Below are 14,103 nucleotides of genomic sequence, written 5' to 3' on the forward strand. Positions count from 1 at the left end.
CCCCCCCGTACAGTAGAAGCATTTGCTTATCTATCTTAGCAGTGTAGATTTAGCACTGCTCCCTAGTAATGTACAGACTATAATGACAGCTCTCCTGCTGCCTGCCCTTGATACATACTCCATGCTCAATGACACATGTTGTCACAGTTGACACTGCCAGCCACTACAGAAACAGTTAGCCCGGCTGCCAGATATCGGCCAGTGCCCAGGGTAGAGCCCCATCATGGCATGACCCGGGTCATTGAGATGAAATTGTGAGTACAAAATAAATTACTTAGTACCGACCATCCAAAAAAATGATAAAATGTGTAAGAGTGGAGGAGTGGATGTTGTCACCCTGTAGCGCACCACCCGAAGGAGCCGCTGGAATGACGGGCCGTCCTTAGCCTGTCTAGGGAATTTAGCAGCCGGCTGCTCCAATAGCATCTACAACCCTTCTCTGGTGGCCGATAAGACTGAGATCCAGACTGTAGTTATAACGCTGATGGAACTTTACTGCAGAACTTCATAATTGAGAGGGAGGGCACAGGGCTTAGGACATCCATGAGATAAATAGCCAGACTCCCAACTCACCAGTCCCTTTCAGTATTCCACAGTGCAGGATCTATAGGAGCACACGCTGACACTGGGTATCTGAACAACAACTGAAGAGGGATAGGCATGAGATCTTCAGTAGGAGAGACACCAGACTTCCTGTTCCTGAGGTCCATTCCAGTACCAGGCACCTCCAGTAGCCATCCAACGTCTCTGGTTCTCCTCCCCAATCAGTATTAGGACTCCTCCCCAGATAGCAGGGATAACTTGCTACAAACTTGTGGCAGGGTTACATTGTAATTCTTGTTAACTTGCTGCACACATTCCTGGCAAGTTGTAGACTTGCAGAGCACTCGCAGCACAAGTTCTAGGTGACACTTTTTGAATTTGTAGCAAATTTGCTTGGCAAGTCTACAGCAAGAGTCCTGCAGGTCTTAGCAAGAGCTCTGCAACCTCGCTGGTCTGGAGACTTGCAATGCGGACTTGCTGTAATTGTGCAACAAAATTGTGAAGCTCGGCAAGTCTGCAATAGTTTAGCAAGTCATTTTCAAACTTGCAGCTCAATTGCTTGCTGTCTGGGTCCCCGCGTGAGGCCTAGGCAACATTTCCCACACTTGAGCATTCCCATGCGTGGGGTAAGTCTGGAACTACTAGAACTAGACTGAGCTCATGACAATTCCCCTGAGTATATATCCACCACTCCCAGCATGCACAACATCAGGATTGGCTGAGATGAAGCTCCGGCAGTGAGTGAAAAGCCGAATGCCGCCGACCGGCATTCGGCTCGACTATTCTGCTCGGTACCTCCGTGGTACCGAGCAAAATAGAAAATAGTAAAAAATGTTGAAAAAAATAAAATAAATAATAAATGTAAAAAATAAAGATTTAAAAAAAAAACCACAATTGGGCGCAGCTAGCAGTGACAGCTAGCTCCGCCCAACTCTTTCCTATTGGCCAGCACCTGCTAGAGTTTTCTAGCAGTTCCCGAAGGATCACCCGAAGCTTCGGCTGATCCTTCGGCTAGCTTTGTGAATAGACCCCATATTCTTTTTTTGCAGAAGTAGAGCTCTGGAAGGTTCCAAAACTTTGACCTTCCAGGAGTCCAGGAGAGGAGGCGCTACAACTGTGCAAGACTGAAGACATGGCTGTGGTTCAGATTTAAGATCAGGAATGTGTTGCACTTCCTGTCCAACATCTCGAAAGATGAAGACATAGAAAAGATTTTAAACCGCAGAATTGAGGAAGTTATTCACAAGGCCGTACAACTCACTTTAACATAAAGCACAAGATATACAACCTCTGCATTGCCATATGTATTATACTAAGGTGCTGTTGGTTCAAATGGCAGTTAAGTTACCAAACTCCGGACTGGATATAAAATACACAAACACAGCTACGTCAATCAATAGCTTTTTATTTTATTTATTATTTATTAATTTTTTAATTGCAAGCTGTGTACCTACTTAAATTTGGCCTGGTGTCAGCCTCTTGTACAGCAGAGTTCAGAGCGGAGACGGGAGAAGCAGCACAAGATGCCAGTAACTGGTGCTGCAGTGCTTATGTACTAACAACCAACATTCTCATAGGAGGAGAGAGCAACATGACAAAGAGATGAGCTTATCAGTCTGATGTTTCCTATACACTGAGTGGCCAGATTATTATGGCCACCTGACGTATGTAGGCAAATTAGCTATAATTTGGCGCTGAAGTTGCTAGAGGGCCAGACCATTATAAATAGGGGAGCAGGTTACTCAGGGCGCATGAGACATCATTCTCACACATGGATTGGCCACTACAGAGTCCAGACCTTAACCCCACTGAGAATCTTTGGGATGTGCTGGAGAAGACTTTACACAGAGGTCCGACTCCCATCATCACTACAAAATCTTGCTGAAAAATGAATGCAACTCTGACCGGAAATAAATGTTGTGACATTTTATAAGGTTATCAAAACTAGGGATTCACTGATACTAGTATCGGTATTGGTGCCGATACAGAGTATTTGGACAAGTACTCGTATTCGCCTAAATGCACCGGATACTTATCCCGATACGGGACCTTACAGTATCAGGAAGCCGAGCGTCGAGTCATTATACACCGCCCAGCTTCCTTATTGGCCAAGAAGCCAGCTCCATGCTCCATCGGCACCAAGGAGCATGGAGCCGGCTTCCCGGTCAATCTGGGCGGCGTGTAATGACTTGCCCCCCGGCTTTCTAAATTGGTTGGGAAGCTGTCCAATCAGGAGGCCGGACGGCGAGTCATTACCCGCCCCCCCAGTTTCCTGATTGACCGGGAAGCCGGCTCCGTGCTTCCTTGTCACCTGTATTGTGAATAGCCCGTACAGCAGCCCTTTGGTTCGACTGAACCAAAGGGCTCCGGCGATTGAAGAGAGCAGAAGGATCAGCCGAAGCTATGACTGGATCCTACGGCTCCTTTGTGAATAACCCCTTATAGTGTTTGCTGATTGTAACTGGGTTATGTTGACCTGGTTCTCTTACCTTTTGTATGACTGTTTTGTACAAAATTAAAAGAGAACTATGAGGTGGGTGATTTTCACTCAGCCTCATAGTTCGAGCCGATAAGTTCGAGCCGAACAATAAAACTGTCACAGGTTGGCTCAATAGATCGGGACAATCCGTCGCTCGCTCACTTCTCGATCTATCCCTGCAGAGAGTGGTGACTGTCACTCACGGCTCCCTGCAGGGATTCCCCCCCTCCCCGCTCAGATCCTCCAGCGCTGAGTGGAGGAAGGAACAGGGGTGCAGCTGGCTCTGCCTCTAGATAAATCACGCAGCTGGGTGGATCTCGACAGAAATGTTGGGATCCGTCCCGGCTGCGACGGTCTCAATATACCGCGAACTGTAGCTCACTATATACTGAGCTTTAGGTCACGGGAGGACGCTAGTTTATGTCCTCCTGTGACCCTGCGGAGAACTATGGGGAAAACACTGACCCAATAGTTCTCCTTTAATAATAATACCAATAAAAAGCATCTTAAAAAAAAAAGACGTTCTAAGATGTAAGCCAACCATGCAACTTGTATTGTGAGAACGAGCAGTCAGTGATGGCGGCTTCTATACTCCTTTAGCACAGGTTTCCTCAAAATATTTGACCCTTGGGTAACACCGTCATTTGTAACTGACTTTTGGAACTCAAACAGATTGAAATCTTGCAAGACCGTCTTCCTTTTTTCATTCTCTAAAAACCCCCCATTTCCTGACGACAGTTGTGACACAATGGGGCATTAAGCAATCTGAATGTGAGGACGTGTGCTATGGCTGAGGCTCCCAATAAGCTTTTCGGCTTTAGAACCATTCCTTCGTCTGTTCTTCTCAAACCGATTCACCATCATGTCCTATCCCCTGACTCTGATCATGCTGCTTCTATGGGGTATGTACTATATGGAAATGTCTGTGGTTGTTGTTAGGGATGCACCGATACTAAGTACAGTACTCGGTACAAGTACAAGTACAGATACTTTTCCAGCTCCAAGACCAGACTAGAGAAACATTCGAAAGTTAGGAGGCCGCTGTCATTTGTAAGGAGCACACGGAGCTCCTGGGATTTGTACATCTCTGTTCTAATGTATGATTTTGTTTTTATAATATATATAAGGGATGCACAGATACCAGTTTTGCGAGTACAAGTACTGATACTCGCCGAAGTCCTCACAGATACAAGTACTGATACATTTTTGTTTAGTGTCATGTGACAGTTTTTCTAAAACAATACAGACTAATGATTTCAGGACAGTGGTGGAGCGCCAGAGCCCGGTCCCAGCTGCAACCGCTGCAACCCTGGTAGTTCTCATGAGAATGCAAAGTATCGGCACTGGTACTCAAAAAGTATCGGTGCACCCCTAGTTGTTGTTATTATCATGCTTAAAGTGTATCTCAACCAAAGAACAAAAATATGATATATTGCAGCTTACCAGCCCTTAGATGTGGCTGCATTTATTTTCTTTTTTCAGATTAGGAACATTTCAGCAAGTACAGAACACACTTGTTGAAACTGCCGATAGATGTGCGTCCTTGTAACTTTCTATGAATTGAACCGGTATTGTAAACCATGTTATCAGCCTGCCCAGCTATTTTCCGTGAACTACAGAATACTCCCCCCCATGTTATTACAATGAAAGGGGGTGTTCTGCAGTCCTGTCCTAGGGTGACAACACTGCTCCTGCATAGATACAGTGTAACAAGTGAGTGTTGTCATCTTAGGATAGGAAGTGTGTTACTGCCAGGCTCACCAGGGAAAACAAAAGGGTAAAAGTCTGGAAAAGGAAAACATATGCAGGCACCACATTTAGGACCAGAAAGCCGCAATCTATAAATTGATAGGTTTTTGGTTTATTGTACTTCAATCCACTTCTAAATTAAATTCTTACCCTCTATAGATTATAGAGGCTAACGAGAACCTCTACTGCTTGAAATGTCACTTCCCTGGTTGCCAAGTTCTGGCCTCCGGAACATGTTGGCTATCTTCTAATATCTACCCTCCTCATGTATCACTGGCCCCTCCCTTTTAGATTGTAAGCCCTCAGGGGCAGGGCCCTCCTTACCATCTTGTCTTGAATTGTATTGTGATTGTAATGTCTTCTTTATATTGTAAAGCGCTGCGCAAACTGTTGGCGCTATATAAATACTATGTAATAATAATAATAATAATATCTACATGATCTCACATTGGAACAAATTTGAAACTAAACAATTAATTCATTGTGTGGCACTTCAATTTTAGATCCACTTAATGATAAAATCATGGAGGCTGACACTGCCAAGCTCTCCTTTTTGAAATGTTAGCTCCCTGGTTGTCATGATGATGCATTGGCTTCAATGCTGTCTGAGTCCCTGACCCAGAACAAGTATGGAGATCATTCTCAGACTTTTTGACGCTCATTTACACCATGCTTGTTCTAGGTCTGTGGTTCAATAGTAGTTGTAAGTCAGATGCAGACGGGCAACTTGCATTTTTCTTCAGGAGGCCTGCAATATACTGGCTTCAAATGGCAGAGTTAGTTAAATCCAAACTCCACTCAGCTATAGATAAAATGTCATAAAGGCACCCCTCATATTGTTGCTTTATTAGTCTTAAATGGGGGTGTGCTGTACATGTGGTGAATGGGTGTCAGAGCACAATGAAAACCAGAGAAGCAAAGGGTGCTAGTTAATATATTTATTAAGAACAGTGTCCACAGGAGCAAGCAGAATCATAAACCGGAACAAGCCAGAGTCAGGAGCCGGAGTGGGTAGTCGTCCAAGTCAGGTCAGGAACACGGAGATCAGTGTAGTCATGAACAAGCCTTGAGCAGGAGCCAGAGGAGAACGTCAGCCAGGATCAGGTCATATACAGAATCAGGATACTCAGAGCAGCAGGAATGCACTAGCAGGAAGACCACGCAAGGGCAAGGTCAGACTGGACTGAGTGGTTTATATATAGTGAGTGGGGTGACATCATCACTCAGAGACAGGAAACTCCCATCTGGCTCTCTCAGATGATGCTCTCCTGGCTGGCCATAAGAGGGAGGCTGGGAGTAGTGAGCAATGTTCCAGAGTCTGGCAAGGAAGGAAACACCGGTGAGTAAAATGGCAGCCAAGCCAGAATGCTGCAAACCAGTAAAGTCAGGGTGGAGCCCTGACAATGGGGATAAATAGAATTGACCATTCTAATTTTACTGAAATATTGACAAAATTCAGAAGATTAAGGCAAAATGTCACCATTTCAGCAGAATGCATCAAAGTCCATTTGGAAGGTGAAATTATGGTGGTTTTAGGTTTTTTTTGAGGGTGCAATTGGTTTTAAATGTTTTTTTTTTATAACAACCCTCTAATATACTTACTGGTTTCACAGGTGAGCCATCTGGGACTATGGTAAACTATTGCGTAGACCAGCCAAGGGAAATAGAGGCCTTTGTGGGGGAGACCTTGACACTGCCCTGCAAATTTGTGTATCCAGAAAAAAAGGAAGTGGTTTCAGAAGTGGTAATTATATGGAAAGCCCGGGATGTTTTGTTCTGTGGAACAACGGATCATGAAATCTACAACTCCATGACAAACGTCTCCTTTTCTAAGTATGGCGGGAGATTGCTGATGCAGGAGGACCCAATGGCTCAGAATTTGTCGCTAATATTGAACAACGTGACATCCAAAGACAGGAACAGGTATTGCTGTCGTGTGATTATCTCAATCAAAAACAAAGAGAATGTGGGGTACCAAAGCCCTGAAGGGACCAGCCTTACTTTAAGAGGTAAATTGAATCACTAATGTTCAGATGTAATGCATGAGGTGTGGGACTTTATTTGTATGGACAGCTGGGCTATAAAGGAACAGGCCATGGCCTATGGTCTATAAAGTACAGAGAGACCCATCCCTTATACTATCTAGCAGATGGAGCAGAAGGTAAGAGACATGAGAAGTCATGGCTTATGATCCAAAGCTTTCATTTTTTTGGGAAGACACATTCATCTGGCCAATTTATCCAGATCACCTTAAAATAGCACTTTAGTTTCCTGGGGTTCCCTTGTTCTTAAAAAAAACAAAACAGTGGTACACTTTATGGCCCTCCAAGTGATTGAGTTCAAGTTTTTTCAGTGAAGATTGCTGCTAGTGCTACAGTATACAAAGACAATGTAGACAAGTGTTCTCTTCCAAGCTCGTGGTAACAGTTGATGAAGAATAAGTCAAGACAACTGGACTTGCTGTATATTTCTTGAAGACGTTTCACTGGACATCCGACCAGCTTTCTCAATTCAGAATGACTGAATTGCCCAGTTGCCCAGTTGCCTTGACATATTTTTTACAGATATACCATGACCTGGATGAGTGGAAACCTTCACAGACAGTTTGGTGAAGACCCTTTTCTCTTCCAGCATGACTGTGCCCCTATGTACAAAGCCAGCTCCATAAAGACATGCTTTGACCAGTTTGATGGGGAGGACTTCAAGTGACCTGCACAAAGCCTTGATTGTAACTCTTAGTAGACATGTAAGCTGCCGAAAAATTCGGTTCGGATATTTCGTTATTTCGGGATTCGGATCCGAAATTCAATTAGGTTCAGGTTTTGGATTCAGCCGAAATACGAATTTTCATTAGTTTCGGATGAGTTTACGAATATTCGTTGCAAATAACACAGAAAACCATATACAGATATTAATACTAAAGCTGAATCTACCAGACCCCAATGGCATTCGAGATCCGAATTTCCCAATTGCATTCGGGTGCTCCCGAATGCCATTTGGATCTTGGAGCCATATGCATATATTACTAAAGCGGAGGCTCCCAGATCCAAATGGCATTCTGGAGCTCCCGAATGCAATTCGGAAATTTGGATCCCGAATGCCATTCAGATCTGGGAGGCGCCCATGTTGCCGTAACGAAAATTTGTGTTCAGACCCATTTGGTTGCATTAAACCAAAAAACACATCTGATTGGCCAGAAAAGTCACATGTCCAATTCAGTCTTGTTTTTGACCGAAATTCGGACGGGATCCGAAATTCAGGAACGGAAATTCGGATTCGGACACATTCGGATGCATTGGGATTCAGAAATTCAGCTGTGTCCGAATTTTGGAAAATTGGTACGAATTTTGATTCAGAATGAAACACACGTGTCTAACTCTTAGGGATGAATGCAACACCAGTTGCGAGCCGGGTCTTTTCCAACATCAGTACCTACCCTGAATGGGCACAGTTGCCCACAGATACACTCCTAAATCTCACAAAAGCCTTCCCAGAAAGCCACAAAAGGACGGGGGGGGGCTTTAGGGGGTGCTACTCCATAGTAATAGCCATGGTTTTGTAAAGGGATGTCCAACAAGCACACTTAGTGTCACGATCTGGGATCAGGCTCAGAGTCCAGTAGCTGAAACAGCAGGCAAATTTGTGGTATAACTGGCTGTGTTTGGTACACAAGCAGACTGTAGTAGTATAGGAGCAGGCAGAAGCGTAGTCAAAGATCAAGCCGAGGTCAGTAGCCAAAGGTATCAGGTACGAAGCGAAAGACGATGAGAGTAGTCAGTGAATCAGAACGCCAAAGGTCGGTACACGGGTAGCAGTATGAGCGGATTGTATCACAGAAGGAGCAGGAAGCAAGATAATTGGCAGGAGCACAATAATCTGGCAAACAGGAAGTGCAGAGGCGTGGCTTAACTAGGAAGTTCAAGGGAGGAGCCAGGAGTTCAGAGTTCAGCAGAAACTAGATTTACCGGAGGATTACACATGAGAGCAAGCAAGGCTCAGCAGGTAGAACCAATGCCAGCTACAGCAGAGGCCCCGAGTTCAGATCCAGATCCTGACACTTAGGTGTGATGATAAAGTGTCCACAAGCTTACATGGCAGTGCAGCCAAAGGGGATCACTACAGGAACAAGGTAAGAGAAGGGTGTTTGGGGGTACATTGAAGTAGCACATGGACTTTAACTTATATTTTATGAAGTCTTTCAAATACCAACAATGGTATTACTGATACAACTGCCTGCTTGCTGTCAGAGACTAGACAGACATTGCATCAGGAAAATATATATTTTTGTTGCCCTAGGCGAGCATGAACTGAAGCTGGAGCAGCCATCTTTCATACCGGCATTTGTCAAGGACACCGTGACTTTCTTTTGTCGATTCACGTCTAAGGAATACGTTACCCCTCCTTTTATTTCCTGCCGGCTGTGGAGGAGCACCTGGGAGGAGCCGAGGTGTGATAGACTGGTCTATTCAGGAGACTGCCGCGACAGCCTGAGGGAAAATATTTTACATTTCAAAATGAATGACATTCTTCTATCACACCGAGGCTGGTACTGCTGGGAAATTCTGGCCTCATCGGGAAAAAGTACAACGCTGACATTCAGAAAAGAACTTGGAACAGAACTGGTGATTGTAGGTATGTATCTGCCCCCCCCAAAAAAAAGTTCTTCTACTAAAAGGTACTTCTGAAAATGCTACTGTAGTAAGGTTCAAGAGTTGGCATGATAGTCAAGCTACTACTGTAAAAAGAGAAGTCACATGGCAGCCTCCATTTTTCTATTGTACTTAACTCTATTAGGAGGAAAAATGCCTGTGTCCAATACAATCTCTCTCTCTTTCTCTCTACACACACACACACACACACCGATCAGCCATTACATTATCACCACTGTGAGGTGGCCAAGCAGGTGGAGGCATGGTGATGCTTTGGGCAATGTTCTGGTGGGACACCTCGGGCCCTACCATTCATGTGGATGTTGCTATGACATGTACCACCGACCTAAACATTGTCACTGACCAAGTACACCCCTTCATGGAAACGGTATTCCCTGATGGCAGTGGCCTCTTATCCTCAGCAGGATAATGCGCCCTACCACACTGCAACAATGGTTAAGAATAGTTTGTGTAAGGAACACAACAATGAGTTTGAGGTGTTGACTTGGCCTCCAAATTCTCCAGATCTCAATCCAATCAAGCATCTTTGGGATGTGCTGGAAAAACAATAGAGGCCCCACCTTGCAACTTACAGGACTTAAAGGATCTGCTACTGATGGCTTAGTGCCTGATACCATAGCATACCTTCAAAGGACTGGTGGAGACAATACCACAGCACACCTTCAGAGGTCTAGTGCAATCCATACCACAGCATACCTTCAGAGGTCTAGTGCAATCCATACCACAGCATACCTTCAGAGGTCTAGTGGAGTCCATACCACAGCATACCTTCAGAGGTCTAGTGGTGTCCATACCACAGCATACCTTCAGAGGACTAGTGGTGTTCATACCACAGCGTACCTTCAGAGGTCTAGTGATGTCCATGCAACAGCATACCTTCAGAGGTCTAGATGTGTTCATACCACAGCATACCTTCAGAGGTCTAGGGGAATCCATACCACAGCATACCTTCGGAGGTGTAGTGGATTTCAAACCACATTATACCTTCAGAGGTCTAGTGGAGTCCATACCACAGCATACATTGAGAGGTCTAGTGGTGTCCATACCACAGCATACCATCAGAGGTCTAGTGGTGTCCATACCACAGCATACCTTCAGAGGTCTAGTGGTGTCCATACCACAGCATACCTTCAGAGGTATAGTGGTGTCCATACCACAGCATACCTTCAGAGGTCTAGTGGAGTCCATACCACAGCATACCTTCAGAGGTCTAGTGGAGTCCATACCACAGCATACCCTCAGAGGTCTAGTGGAGTCCATACCACAGCGTACCTTCAGAGGTCTACTGGAGTCCAGGCCTCAATGGGTCAGGGCTGTTTTGTTGGCAAAAGGGGGACCTACTCAAAATTAGGTGGGTGGTCAAAATTTAATTTCTGATTCCCCTTACAATGGGAACATGATTGCTTTGAGAAGAATGTCTTCTGACAGAAGCAACTAACACTCATGATAGTCACTCTTTCCCACGAATAATACAAAAACAATAAAATAAGCCCCCCAAAAAAACAGAAGTTATCGTAGCACAACTAAGAGCTAAATTACTTCAACTTCCCTAAACTGTGGCTTCTAGGAAGCACTTATTAGCAAAGGTTGTTTCCTTGATGAGCTCTTATTAGCATAGCTGTGCATACTGACATTATATAGCAAGAGCTGTGGGGAACACATGAGGGTACAGTTCTTTTTTAATGTGTATTTCACAATCAGTAATATTTTCTAAAATTGTTGCATTAAAGCAAAACCTAAGCAGTATAAAACTGTATCCGATTCCCTCTATTGCTTTGTCCGTTGGGTTTCAGTCTTCAGTGAATAAAGTGGCTCCCAACCAGTACTTGCTTTATATTGAGTTTTAGATGGAGTGTGCCAAGTTTAAGACTTCTGACTAATGATTTCCCCACACCCCAGGGATAATGATGGCACTTGACGTGTCTGTTTATGGCATAAACTTGTTTGCTTGGCCAACACACCTAGACAACAATCACTCTACAGATCGTGCTACAATCCACCCACTGCTTCATATTTATATTATTATTATTATACAGGATTTATAAAGCGCCAACAGTTTGTGCAGCGCTTTACAATATAAGGAAGACATTACAATCACAATACAATTCAAGACAAGATGGTAAGGAGGGCCCTGCTCCTGAGGTCTTACAATCTAAGAGGGAGGGGCAAGTGATACATGAGGAGGTAGCTGTGTGGGGATGAATTGTTTGAGAACGTGATGGTTGAGGTGGGATAGGTTTCCCTGAAGAGATGAGCCTTAAGGGATCGCCTAAAGGCAGTATATTTAGATACGTTTAGCAAAGAAGGAGAAGTGTCTGACAGACTGCCTCTATATCTGTGTACAGCTTTATGGGGAAGCTGTATAGCAAGTATGGGCAACCTCAGCACTCCAACTGTTGGGCAACCACAAGTGACATGAGGCAATGTACGACTGACGGCCACAAGCATGACTTCCACAGATGGGGCATGACAGGATTTGCAGTTTCAGTACAGATGTAAGGCCATAGCCGGGAGTTTGTGCGCTACTGCTTGTTCCAGTCTTCCGGGTTTTCGTAAAACATGCACACGCAACTTAATGGACATGTGAACTTGGTGCACAGGAAGTGACACGTCTCTCTCTAATTGATGGCTCTATTTAAACTGGCCTGTCTAATTGATCAGTGCCGAACGGTCTTTCAGCTTGTGTTCTTGTCAGTTTGATTACCTGTTGCCTTGACCCGAATTTCCTTGACTACGCCTGATTGCTTCCTGCCCTTGACCTCTGCTTGATTCCTGGTGTAGCACCTTGCTAAAAAGGAGTGCTAGATCATATCTATATTCTATGTTCAGTTTGATTATGGCAAAGCAATCTGTGAAGCTGTGTCTGCCTGTTGCTGGGTGTGGCACCACACAGGGCAGAGCAGCCAATGAGGATTGCTTTGGGCATTTATGTCTCCCAGCCAATCACTGTGGGACAGTAACAGCGATGCATGCTGGTAGAGGATATAAATGCTGAGTGTGGCTGATGCCAGAGTCTCTTCCCTCCCCCGGGGCCCTCCTGGCCTGGGGGCAGGATGCCTGCTGCTGAAGAGACAGAATGGACGAGGCCTGAGCTGGGGGCCTAGGCCTGGATACTGGGGCCTGAGCCTGGAGGCCCAGTGGTCAGCCACTCAGGTCTGAAGTTGAACCTGAACAAGGCCCTTGACAGTACTGCTTGCCAGAAGTTCTCCACACAGATTGCCGGTATGGCTTAAAGCTCCAAGTCTGTGGTGGCAGCAGTTACTTTGCTCTGTTTCAAGTACAAGGAGTCTACCTTCATCCGGGATGTGCCTGACCTCTTCCCTCTCTCCCTGGAGTTCAGAAATAAAAGACAATCATCTTGGAGCTATTGTCTGGACTTCAATCTGTCGGCAACCACTGGAAGTGGTAAGTGCTATTGGGGCAGCCATGTGTTTTAATAATCCCTAGACAGGCTATGGAGGACCCGGTCGTTCGGCGGCTACTTCGGGGGTGAGCGCTACACGGGATTCGCTTCTGTCTTTCTCCCTTGGTACCGTGCTGACCATCTGGCTTTGACCCCTGGCTTGTTTGACTTAGCTCCAGTTCCTGCTGCAGACCACGCTGACCTCTCAGCTGAACACCAGCCCTTCTCATCTTCCCGGGGACTATTACCAGGCACAGTGTCTGAACACCTTGGCACCCGTGCTTCTCCCTGTCTACTCGCTCCCTGTCCCCAAATCCAGGGGTGGGAGACAAGAGCCGCAAGGGAGGCCTCCTCAGCTAATCGGTCCTCTACAAGGTACTTGATAACAGATGGAGTGCCAAGGTTGCCTACCCCTGTTGTTTAGGATAAGGGGTACTAGAATAAACGTAGAGACACTTGCAGAGCCACAAACCTCTTTATGCAGGACCAGTGCAACACTGAGGAGCATAACCACCATGGAAAAGAGTCTGGACTTAACGCACCAGGCTGTCGTGGAGGGGGGTCTGAATGAGGAGGGGGGGGTTGGAGGAGCGGGATCCAGAGGTGTGTAGCTGGGTTACTGTTAGAAGGCGGGGGAGGGGGAAGAGTGCTAGAGAGGTCAGCCCTGATCTGATTCACCCCAATAATTAGTAGAATCCTGCCCTGAATCAAGAAGGGAATGTTTTGCAGGGATAAGTCTATAATTTTGCCACTACACATATAGTTTTTCCCTCTTTTTTTCGACATTTTTTATGGATGAAGTTTTATACATATACCCACTTTATATATCAACAAGTGGATGCAGTCATTTGATTATGCACATGTTTTGTCTTTGGTAGTATCTTATAGGATAGTCATTTTTAGCTTTTTTCTAAATCGAATAAATATATATTGCATTTAAAATTTATTATCAGTGTTATCCATATCATTGTGTGTAGGAATGGTGGGATCCCCCAATAGGGGAATCATTCTTGTTTTTATAACACTCTACATATCACTGGTTCGGCCTCACCTGGAGTATGCGGTGCAGTTTTGGGCACCGGTACACAGAGGGGATGTCCTTGAACTGGAGAAAGTCCAGCGAAGGGCGACCAAACTCATCAAAGACTGCGGGCAGGGGGAGTGTGGCTGCGGTTACATTGACTTCAATGCACCGCCACGCTTCCTCCTGCCCCTGAACGAAGGGGGAAGTTTGAGGGCAATTGTGGTGCGTTCTGGAA

At 45.4% G+C, this 14,103-nt stretch overlaps 1 protein-coding gene across 1 annotated transcript in view; it reads left to right on the plus strand.

Moving 5' to 3' along the window:
* Positions 1-1,814, plus strand: part of LOC108790646 (extracellular calcium-sensing receptor-like) — a 45,364-nt gene extending 43,550 nt beyond the window's left edge. The window contains exons 10-11 of the mRNA XM_018560956.1: positions 344-469; positions 1,599-1,814. Coding sequence (XP_018416458.1) covers positions 344-469; positions 1,599-1,814 — 342 coding nt within the window. The remainder of the gene's footprint in view (positions 1-343; positions 470-1,598) is intronic.
* Positions 1,815-14,103: the final 12,289 nt, after the last annotated feature.

The sequence above is a fragment of the Nanorana parkeri genome, unplaced genomic scaffold (assembly GCF_000935625.1).
Source record: "Nanorana parkeri isolate BGI_ZX_2015 unplaced genomic scaffold, ASM93562v1 scaffold491, whole genome shotgun sequence".
Lineage (NCBI taxonomy): Eukaryota > Metazoa > Chordata > Amphibia > Anura > Dicroglossidae > Nanorana > Nanorana parkeri.